This window comes from Thunnus maccoyii, chromosome 2 (genome assembly GCF_910596095.1).
Source record: "Thunnus maccoyii chromosome 2, fThuMac1.1, whole genome shotgun sequence".
Lineage (NCBI taxonomy): Eukaryota > Metazoa > Chordata > Actinopteri > Scombriformes > Scombridae > Thunnus > Thunnus maccoyii.
In genome coordinates, this window is record NC_056534.1 from 27,200,262 (window position 1) to 27,212,053 (window position 11,792).

The 11,792-nt window shown below is 37.9% G+C and overlaps 1 protein-coding gene across 1 annotated transcript; it reads left to right on the plus strand.

Annotated features, from left to right (window-relative positions):
* Positions 1-399: 399 nt before the first annotated feature.
* LOC121905182 (up-regulator of cell proliferation-like) lies at positions 400-11,792 on the plus strand. The gene is made up of 11 exons (XM_042423227.1): positions 400-483; positions 992-1,081; positions 2,757-2,825; positions 2,955-3,038; positions 3,503-3,592; positions 3,992-4,099; positions 4,363-4,660; positions 4,761-4,806; positions 6,240-6,509; positions 6,601-6,867; positions 8,283-11,792. Exons 3-11 carry the CDS (start codon positions 2,776-2,778, stop codon positions 10,748-10,750), a joined length of 3,681 nt encoding a protein of 1,226 aa, XP_042279161.1. The 5' UTR covers positions 400-483; positions 992-1,081; positions 2,757-2,775; the 3' UTR covers positions 10,751-11,792.

Below are 11,792 nucleotides of genomic sequence, written 5' to 3' on the forward strand. Positions count from 1 at the left end.
TTTGATGCAATATTTACCACTGGTTTAAAGCGAGATTTCAGTATTTTGAGAAATACGCTTATTTGCTTTCTTGAGGGCTTGAGAGCTAGATGAGAAGATCGATACCACTGGTATAGATCTCCTCATTCAACTCTATTATTAGCTACAGTACAAATAGGAAGAGTCCACAGGGTACCTTTAAAGTCCCAGTGAAATGGGCATTATGTCTTTGGATTAGGGAGACTGGTTTCTACCTGTAATAATCTCTTAATGGATTGGGGTCATATTTAAGTGAAGGAGGGTTTAACTGTTGAAATGACTGACTACATGTTCATTTCAGAAAGAAAGAAAATGTTCAAGTCAAATAAGGTGTTATTATGAAAACTTCCCCTGAAATTATAAATTGCCTTCCAGATTGAAGCCACCAGAGTCAACCACCAGTGGATTTGAGAGCTTGAGGTCTGAGCAGTCCAATGATGTCCCTCTTAAGTTCAAAGGCAAACAGTAAGATGACATTAATCTATATACTGTAACCTTACTTACAAAATGAGCTGTCTAAACACTCTGTAAACTATCTTTCCAAGTTATTTAAGTTATGTACTTTTGTTAAAGTAAAAGGTTTGATGCAATATTTACCACTGGTTTAAAGCGAGATTTCAGTATTTTGAGAAATACACTTATTTGCTTTCTTGAAGGCTTGAGAGCTAGATGAGAAGATCGATACCACTGGTATAGATCTCCTCATTCAACTCTATTATTAGCTACAGTACAAATAGGAAGAGTCCACAGGGTACCTTTAAAGTCCCAGTGAAATGGGCATTATGTCTTTGGATTAGGGAGACTGGTTTCTACCTGTAATAATCTCTTAATGGATTGGGGTCATATTTAAGTGAAGGAGGGTTTAACTGTTGAAATGACTGACTACATGTTCATTTCAGAAAGAAAGAAAATGTTCAAGTCAAATAAGGTGTTATTATGAAAACTTCCCCTGAAATTATAAATTGCCTTCCAGATTGAAGCCACCAGAGTCAACCACCAGTGGATTTGAGAGCTTGAGGTCTGAGCAGTCCATTGAAGTCCCTCTTGTTTTCAAAGATAAACAGTAAGATGACATTAATGTATCTACTATAACCTTACTTCCAATCAATAATGAGGTTTTTAATATTGAGGTTGACTTTGTGATCTGTAAACTATCTTTCAAAGTTAATTGAGCCTAAACATATGTACTTTTGCTCACATGTAAGTTGTGATGCAATAGTTTTACTAACCAAGAGTTCAATGGGAAGTAGGCTTACTTGCTTTCTTGCTGAGAGTTAGATGAGAAGATCAATACCACTATCATTTGTATGATACACATGTAGCTGGAGCTAGCAGGTGATTAGCTTTGCTTAGCACAAAGACTGGAAACAGGTGGACACAGCTTGACTGGCTTTGTACAAAATCCACCTACCAGCATTTTCTGAAGCTCGGGCACAGTGATGTCTCTGACTGCACCCAACCAAGAAATAATGCGACACTTAAATCCCTGTAAAACTTTAATTTTGTTAAATAGACAGGCTAGCTGTTTCTTGCTGTTTGGCTTCTGTAATGTGATGGATTTCTGAGTGCAAATGAATATGTAGAATATCAGATCCTTCAGATTTTATTAGATTGCTCAAAACTTTAGAGGAAAAGGAAAGAGAGGGATTCTGATATTAAAATACTCAAACACACAGGATACACACACACACACACACACACACACACACACACTTATATATATATATATATATATATATGTGTGTGTGTGTGTGTGTATATTAATTTGATATCTGATTTGCAATAAAATACATTGTTCTTGTATAATTTTCAGGATCAAGATCTATCAATCTATCTATCAAATCTGAATATTAACACAACTCTAGTGTAGAAGCATTTTGCCAGAGCATAGATGTGAATGTCTTTTGTTTTTATTTATATATATATGCAGTGAAATTATTTGCAGTAACGCTTTTTAAACAATTCACTGATTCTTTTCATTTCTTTCAGATCGAAGACATCAGATATATTGATCAGATATATTTTGATTATGAGACAGACTCTGCAAACGATATAAACCCTGATTCTAGAAACAAAATGCAAGAAAAATATTGGACTTTAATACAGTATGTTTAGTAGTAGCTTCATTTTTATCCCTACAGTTTTAATTTGACCCACTGACTTTCAACTGCATTAATATTTTACTCCTCAACTGATATTTTAACTGCTTTCATCTCTTATTCTTCAAATGATGTTTCTCCTTTTTTAAACCTTTGACTGACACTTCAAACTCTTTCAAGTCTCAGGTCTTTGTGTTTGAAGAACAACAACAACAAAGCTTCTTCACCTAATTCCTGCAACCTCCACTGTTCATACAAAATATACTCCAACTGTTTTCAGTGCTTACACTTAAAGTGAAACTTCAACTTCTTTCAGCACGTCCATTTTACAGTAACTACTTGAACTTATTTCAGTATTTGTATTCCTGTTTTTACTTCAGCTGCACTTTGAGCTCTTTTCACCGTTTCCTTTGTTTCAAATACTTCAATGGCAACATTTTGGCAGTGAACACATGTAAGGTTTGTTAGAAGCCTGTTTGTAGCCTCTTCTAGTTTGTATTCAGATATATGTATGAAAAATATTACATGCTACATTTTTGCCTCTAAGGTCTGAAAACCTTGTAATACTTTTGGAAAGTGAATCGAGATTTAGTGAATAGAAGCTGATGATTCCATTTTTTTCAATTGACTTCCTTTCAGAAAAGGCAGCCCATATGGGATGCCCCAACCTTGGGGTGGACATGTGATTTGTCCTATTGACCCACCCAGGTAGTGTATGTTTCCAGCATATAAATATGTCTGATACCACACTATACATCTGTCTGTCTAATTAACTGGAGCATCTGAAAAAGCTGATACATACAGTATGTACTGTGTTATGTCTGTAATGATTTTCAGGTTTAAAGCTCAATGTCCTCCATCTGCTGTGTATCCAGTACTAAGAACTGATCATAGAGGCCCTGATGACGTTATCCATAGCAGGTAAAAATCACATCTTCAAATATTGCACTTACTTATGTCATAACATGATCACATTACTGTTGAATTCGTGTGCTGTAACAGAAAGCACAGTAGATTAATTAATTAAATATTTTTTTTTTTCTTTGATACATTTAAGCAACTTTGGTGACATTTCCAAGTGCTGAGAGATAATGAGATACCAGACATTGTCAGTAGTGTTTTCATATAAACAATTTGTTGCCACACTTTGACAAAATCTGTCACATGCTGTCTGTCCTCCTCCTAGAGTTCAAAGAAACTATGACATTGAAGTAGAGTAATACAGAAAAGCTCACAGGGACTGCAAAAGCGACTTAAATGATAATATTAAGAGACACAAGTTATTTATTTGTTTGGCTTATAGTAAGGAAGGATTCAAAGCTGCATTAGTTGCATGAAATATTTGTAAATTGTAATCAGTACATTGTACTTGTATAATTTTTCAGGATGAAGGATAAACCTCATACATCTTCTGGATATGTGTCAGACATGTCTGACGTTTCACAGGATAAGCTGTATGATTTCAAAGGCAAACAGTAAGAAGCAAGACTCAGTTACGTTTTTAAAAACAGGCCAATTGTTTGTTCTACACTGTAAGAAATCTCAATCTGTGCTTCAGAATTTAAGTTTTAGATCATTTCTCTTCAGTGATCTGAAAGATGATTAATCCTCAACTCCCAGTTGCAACAGCTATTGTGATCTTCAACATGTATTTTTTCCTGCTATACTTTTACTGCTATACAGTCCAATATCCAGTCTGGAGTCACAGTGGTTTAAAGAGTGGAAGGATTTAAGACACAAACATGTTGAATTTGAAAATTACACAACACAATCCTTGTAGTTACCATAAGGTGACATTACAGTAGCCTGTTGTTGCTTCTTAATACAGTTAGCCTTGGCTGGAGTAAATGATATCAAGTCCTTTTCGTTCTCAGTCGGGACTATCCAGGGACAGCAGAATCCCACATCTCGTCTGACACATCCAACTACTCTGGATCAAGGGATTCCCAATATGATGAGGAGATGGTTCTGCCTGATGACATGTGAGCCACTTTTTTATTTACTACATTGTTATTGAGCTAAGAAAGGTGATGAAGAACATGATTGCCATGACATGGCACAAAAATAGAAATGACTTACTAATTACTTAAACATTTGTTACTATTCTTTGTGCACCCTCAAGTAAAGACCATGATTATCTTTCAGATATGATTTTCCACAACTATCCAAAATACATAGAAAACAATAAATTTAAAGACAAACACATTTGCCAACTGCTGCACTTTACTTTTCTGACCGAAAACAGAGAAGAAGAGGTGATTTGTGACATTTGCTGCCAAGCTCCAGCTATGAAGATCTGTCTGACCTGTAACATTTCCTACTGCGAGTATGATGTCCGGCAGCACTACACAGTGAGTGCTCTGCAGAGACACACACTCAGAGATGTGAGTGCTGAAGTCGAGGGTAAACGATGTCAGCACTACCAAGAGCCTCTAGATGTATTCTGCAGGACTGATCTGATGCCGATCTGCAGCACATGTGCACAGGGAAGTCACAGAGGACACGACATCATCTTGCAGAAGATGCCACATGCAGCAAGACAGGTGCGAACCCCCCACAAAGAAATCTGAAAATTTGTAAATATTGGGAAAATATCTTGTAGTAGTGAAGTGCAGAATTTTTTTTCATACAATTCTATTACAGATGTCTAGAGCTGACGAAACCCAGGTCCCTGGACTACTTGATACAGGTGAGTAAATACTTCAGAGGCACAACAAGTGGTCCCTTATCATTATTATAATTATTATTACAGGCACACTGATGTATTTGAAGTTACAAAGGATGCACAACAGACATTATTAAAGGATCTTTGAAATAAATGTGCCATAGTGAAGCAGACCAATAAGGAAACAAATCTGTTTTTGATGTGACACATTTATGACCAGCTGTAGTAGAGAAGACACATGTTCAAGCCCAGTAACTAAAATACAGCTGGGTAGTTGTAACCCCGAAAGCTGCTTCTCTGTAAACAAAGAATAAATCATTTTGTTCAGAAAATGTATTTCTACAAATGTGAGTGAGTTGGAAGAAGGTTTATCTAACAGAAAACCTGCGTGATTTATACATCTATTACACAGTGATAAATGGTAGACTTGGTCAAGCCCAGTAACTAAAATGTAGATGTGTAAGTGTATTATGGATTTATCATATTGAATGGATTTTTATGATATAACTGATCCAAATTAAATTAAGTGTCCTTATCAGTGTAATTATAAAGTTCAGTGGCTCCACTATCAGTTACATTCATTTACATTCATTCAGTCACAGAAAGCCACTGACTCAGATTTTAGTGTCACATCATCCCTGACCATAGCACAGAAATGACTGCGATGAGTTCCCCACACAGGTATCCAAATGTTACATTTGGGAAAAAGAGAACACTGGTATCAGATCAGTTGTCAGTATTAGCAGATAAGTGAGTTGATCTGAGTTGATCAGAATCTGTATTTTGAGATAAGAATTCTGATCAATGCATACTGTATCCCTGAAACCACAAATTCAATCTGTGCTTGTCCATTTACTATTATTGGTTTTCATTTGTTTGTTTTGTGTTCAGAGAATTTATTTCTTTAATATTTATTATTTCTTTTAATAAGTATTGTAAGAAGGCAAAACAGGCTTTCTTAACAGGAAGCCTTAAGACACAATGTGCCTCTCACACATCCATTCTATGAGCAGAAATTAATGTTATGTGCAGAACTTAATATTTAGCACCTAAGACATACAGTGTCTACATGTGCTCAACCTCTCACAACTAAATAGCCCTCTCCTGATTTAAAATCTGGTAAAGAAATGTGTGATGCTGTATTTGTGCGGTTAATAAATGTTTTCAAAGTGATTTAATTTTAATGACACCGAAACAGACACAAGGGCACAAAAGATTAAATCTAGGAAATGAACTGAATCCTTTTTCAACAGGTTGATTGAAAAAGATTTACAGTATTGTTTCTAAAATTCCCGACAAGGGAAGAGCATGCACTGTTGCCATGGAGAATTGATTAAGAAGCAATAAAGTCAGATATGAAAAAAAGCATTTTTCAATATGATCATGCCATGTTGTAGGATTTAAAATCACTGTACAAGTGGGCCAAATGATTTCTTGTAATGTCTTATGTTTGCCAGTGGTGCCCCCTCCTGGTAAGATCAAGTTCCTGTCAGTAAAGCCAAACTCTGTGATGCTGAGCTGGGGATGCCCAGCAGGACTAGAGGGACCTAAGAGCTTCAGAGTAGAGTGGAGATCTTCTAAGAGGGAGGAAGATTATATAGTCATCAAAGATTTTCTTAGAATTGAAATAAACAACCTTCAACCAGGACAACAATATTTGTTCAGAGTGGCCACAGAGGACGAGGATGGCAAATTGAGTGAATGGGTCAAAGAATCTGTTTTCACAGGTAAGACATTTCATATTCCTCTCACTGCAGTGTGTTCACAGTTTACTTAATGAACAGAGCATTTTTATTTGAAAGGACTGCTTTTTTGCAGCGGTACCAGCTCCTCGACACTTAACAAAAGAGCATACAGAGGCCAGGGCTGTGTCCTTGAAATGGACCATGGGAGACAAAATGGAGCAAATTCCACATCGATTCCTTATAACTGTCACAAGTCCGGGGAAAGAGTCGCAGGGAATACACTCCGTAGACTGCTACAAGATGTTCTCTGACTTAGAGCCAGACACAGAGTACACCATCTCTGTCTCAACAGTGCTCAACAACCAGTACAGTGAGCCAGTCTCCACAACTATACAAACAGGTGAGAAGTTACATTGCCTGCTTAAAAAAAAAATCAATCAAACATATCAACCATACTATTTACTGTAGTTACAGCCAAACGGAAATATTGGCACAAACACAACTGGTAGCCTTCTCTCTCTCTCTCTCTTTCCCTATATATATATATACATACAAATACTGTATATTTTATATGAAAAAATACTTGCTATATTAAAAGCAACTTTTATATGATAAGTAAGGGTGGGATTTATTCAAGTAACTATGATAAGTGTATGATAAACGAACTGAGTAGAGATAAAACAAAGGGGTAAGCAAGTGATTTAGTGTTGAACTTCCATTAAGTCTGCTGTTAAACGCAGGTGGTGGGTTGGGTGGATGGTTAGATAAATAGATGGCAAAAAGTTAGACCTTGCTGCAGGAGACCACTGTTTGCTTCCTGCCTCCAACCACGTTTCAAGTAATCATTTTAACCCAAACCATGATCTTTCTCTAACCCTAACCAAGTGGTTTTTGTGCCTAAACCTAACCAGACCTTAAAAACACCGTTGTCACGTCATTAAACATAATTATTTTTTAACAGTGATTTATAATGTTTGGTGCAGGCAAAAAAGATACTTTCAATTTAAATTTCACGAACTGCCGTGACACTGAACATTAAAAAATGTGTCTAATAATGACACAGATGGGTTTACATTGGACTTAGTTGAAAGCCTGGTGCGTCTCATACTGACGCTAAAGGATGCCTTGTGTGTCAGTATCAAACACTGAGGGGCGTGACATAGTGGTGTTATTTGACGACCTGGGAATGAGAACGGGTTGGAGTGGGCCATTTACACTCCTCTACTTCCTCCTCGTGATGACATTAGATTGTCATCAGACTTCAGATTGTCCGTTCTGTAGCCTTTGTTGCTAAGGTTGTTCCACGGATTGTTCACTCATGTAAGAAGTGATATGTATGGATATATCTGAGAAGTTTCCATTTTGAGAAAAGAATGAAGTGAAATCCTACTGCTACTGTCTGTTGGTGGAAGCTGGTGGAAGTCTTCCGAGGGGCATCTTCCCGAAGCTGTCCAATAAAAACAGAGGGGGCTCATTGGGAGGGGGTCCTTAAAGACACAGGATCTAAAACAGCCTGTTTCAGACAGAGGCTGAACTGAGAGCTGTATAAAGGTTCAGTATAAGATAAATAAGGAGTTTTTTAAAACTGTAAATCATGCAAAGATATTCCAATAGCACCCCAGAATACAGATATAGACCTTGAAATGTGCACAATACTCCCCCTTTAAAAGTTTTTCTCCAAGCTCAAGCAAAGATAACCCCTAATCATCAGGGGTTATCACAGGCTGGTGATCGCAGGCTGAGTAGAATCTCCGTATGATGAATGAATTGATCTTCATGTCTAAAACTGTGTGGTCTCTTCATGTTGATTCACAGATCCATGTCTCATGGAGGTGCTTTCAAAAATCGGACTTGAAGATCAGTATGACAACAAGCTCACACTAAGCACGGTCCTGGAGATGAATCAAAATGATACATCAGAGAACGATCTTGAAACTGCAAAGTCACTTCCCGAGGCCTTTTTGAAAAAACTTATGATGCTGAATGCAAATGCTAGAAGTGTCAAATGTGTGTCCCATGATGTGGACTCAGATAAGAGCAATGCCATCAATCCCTTGGACCTGATAACAGCACTGTTTCTCTGTTCAGATAGCTTTCTGCACCAGAACATAGTTCTGAAAATGTCACTCTGCCAGTTTGCTGTACCGCTCTTGCTGCCCAACAATGAAACAGGAGAAATCACAATGATGCTGTGGGCTATGCGTGAAATTGTCCAAACCTTCAGACCCTCCAAAGAGGCATTCAGAAAGTTGAAGTGTGAAGAAAGACTTGTGCTCTCTGATATTCCTTTGGTGTCATTTGTCAGGCTGGGGAAGATGGTTTCATCCAAGTCTCAGATACTGAATGAACTGCTTAGCGACAATCAGCAGCAACATGACAGATTTTTTCATCGTCACATGGCATTTGGTGATGTCCCCAGGAGAATTTCAGACGGGCTGGTTGAAATCAGCTGGTATCTCCCAAGCGGGAACAGGAACATAGACAAATTCACTGAGCCAGTGGCCATCACCAACCTCAGGGGAGACATCAGGGCTTTTGACAAGCAGTTCTCATTCCTCTGTCAGACATCTGCAGCTGTTTACATCTTCTGTGATGAATCAGAAGCAGATTCCTTCAACAGTCTGAAAGGAAGAGATGTGAAAGGAAAAGTCTTTGTGATTAGCAGCAAAAAGGGGAAAAACTTTACACTCAAAATAATGACTTTGAAACCAAGCTTAAAGACAACTAATCTGACTCAGAAGAAAAAGACGGACACAGAGCTGATAAAAGCCATCCAGGAATCTATCTGTAAGATTCTAGAAAAATGTCCAGACAAAGTGCAGCTGGCAAATCTGGCCGACAGAGCTCACTGCAGTGGGATCCTGGTTGATGAGGATACTGATGAATGTCAGAGTGCCAGGAAGAATGCAAATAAAATCACCACGCATATCGCTAACATCCCCAAATTCAAAGACAAACAACTGCCTAGCCAGGGACACATCTGGAAAGCTCTTTCGTGGCTGGAAAATGAGTGGTGGAGACTGCGAAAAGTTGGCAATCAGAACATTGAGGACTACCGCAAATCACTGAAAACAAAAGAAAAAGACCTTAGAAGGAAACAACAAAGATTTGAGATGACAGCTGCAATGTCAGACTTCTTTCACGGGGTGGTCACCTCAGAAGTGCAACGTTACTATTTCCTCAAATGGCTTGAAATAGATTTGGACAATCTGTTCCGGCACCAGCTGTCAGCTCTGCGGGAGCGTTACAAAGAGCAATGCCAGAAATTTCCCCAAGAAAAAGAACAAATTGCAGAGATCGACAAGCAAATGTCTGCTTGTTCTTTACACCTGGAACACTTTTTCCGAGAGTGTGGGCAGCTATATGAATGTGCCAGTTACCTGCCAGAATACAGTCGTCAAAGAAAAACCATGGATCAACTACCTGCACTGTGTGCTCAGATGCTGCTGGATGGTTTCCCTGTGGAGCTTGTTGATGGAGATGCAGCAAACATCCCGATGAAGTGGATCAAGGAGGTCCTAACTGAACTTCACTACATTATGAATTCCAACAGTAAACTCAAGGTCATTACAGTCATCGGAGCTGAAAACTCAGGAAAATCAACTCTGCTCAACACCATGTTTGGGGTCAGGTTTTCCACTAGCAGAGGTTGCACCAGAGGAGCTTTCATCCAGCTGATCAATGTCAGTAAAGACGTCAGGAAGGAACTGGGGTGTGACTGCATCCTGATCATCGACACCGAGGGACTGAAACCACATCAGATGGCTCAAGATGATCATAGCCATGAGCGTGACAGGGAAGTGGCAAGCCTCGCTGTGGCGCTTAGTGACGCCACTATTGTCAGTGTTTGCATGGACAACTCCAGAGAGAAAGAGGTCTTGGAGATTGTGCAGCACGCTTTCACAAGGCTGAAGGATGTGGACAAGAAGCCACTGTGTCATTTTGTGCATATTAACATGTCTGACATGCCTCCTGCAGAGAGGAAGAAGAGAGATAAGGAGTTAGTGGAACAGCTCAATGAAATGATCCGGAGGGACACTAATTTGATGAAGGCCAACATCATGAAGATCTCAGATGTGATGGAGTTCAATCCAGACTTTTGCAGCTGGTATGTTCCTCCCCTTTGGGATGGGATACTGCCAATGGCTCCTTTCAGTGTTGACTACAGTGAGACTGTGCATGCTTTCAAAAAACAGCTGATAGGGGACCTCAAAAAGTGTCAAGAAAGAGGTGATCTGACACATTTTGTCGGGAGGTTAGAAAGCTTCTGGAAAGCTCTATGAGAAATGTAGATTCATCTGAGGAAAAAGGCAGGAGAGTGATGTGAACACAGAAAGGGGGAAGCAGAATAATTTCATAACAGAAGCAAGTTTTGGTTTCATATAAATCAATAAATAATTCAGTAAAATGAAATCCAGGTCATTTGAAAATAGAAATAAGGGAAATGTGTCTGTTTTTTCAACTTCATATGAATGAACTGGACGGTAAAAAACTTTGTTATACTTCATTTCTTTTATTTACAGTGCAATTTTTTAAACATCTGGCCCATTGAACACTGTACAAATAAAACATTAAACATGTATATATGCTTGCAAAAAATATACTTTGAGACAGTCTGTCAGTCAGTTTCCACCTGAACAGGGAAAGAAGTATGGACATTCATTTGAAGTGTATAGATGTGTAGTAGACACCAAAAAACATCCTATTAGTGTTATCAAATCTGTATCAAAAAGATATTTGACATCTAAATCTTACAGCATCTGTAAAAATTTTAATTGCCTATGTAGAATTATATCAAAAGTGCACATCTGACAGGCCGCCTGAAGAAAAAGCTAAAATAATTGATATGTTGTGAATTCATGTGGTAGTTTGTACAATAAAGATGTATATAATATAATCTCAATTATTATTAAGAAAGCACTCACTTTTGCTATTTATACTACAACAATATCACAGTCACAAACATAATAGTTAAATCCAAATTTGGATTGAAGATTTTAGATGTGGCATTATTGATATTCTTATAATAAGTCCTCACATTTATATTAATGTTACATCTGACTTTAGATCCAAGTCCAAGTAATTTGGTAAACTAGATATTTAAAGGGTCAGTTCAATCAAACTATGTAAAAACATATTTGCTCACTTACCTCTAGTGGTATATAGCCATGTAGGTGGATTTGTTTTCATTTGTCTGTGTTTTGAGCTATCAATCTCTGATTTGCTGTTCACTTTTTTAAATAAAAATGTAATTCTTCAATGCTATGAGCAGAACAAAACAAAGTCAATTTATCACCATTGTATTGGGTTGGGACAACTAAACCC

Bases quoted from the DNA above. Each gene is read 5' to 3' on its own strand.
- LOC121905182 (XM_042423227.1), top strand. From the start codon at position 2,776: ATGCCCCAACCTTGGGGTGGACATGTGATTTGTCCTATTGACCCACCC. The intron at 2,826-2,954 runs GTAGTGTATGTT...AATGATTTTCAG, and splicing joins TGTCCTATTGACCCACCCAG to GTTTAAAGCTCAATGTCCTC. The intron at 6,868-8,282 runs GTGAGAAGTTAC...GTTGATTCACAG, and splicing joins CTCCACAACTATACAAACAG to ATCCATGTCTCATGGAGGTG.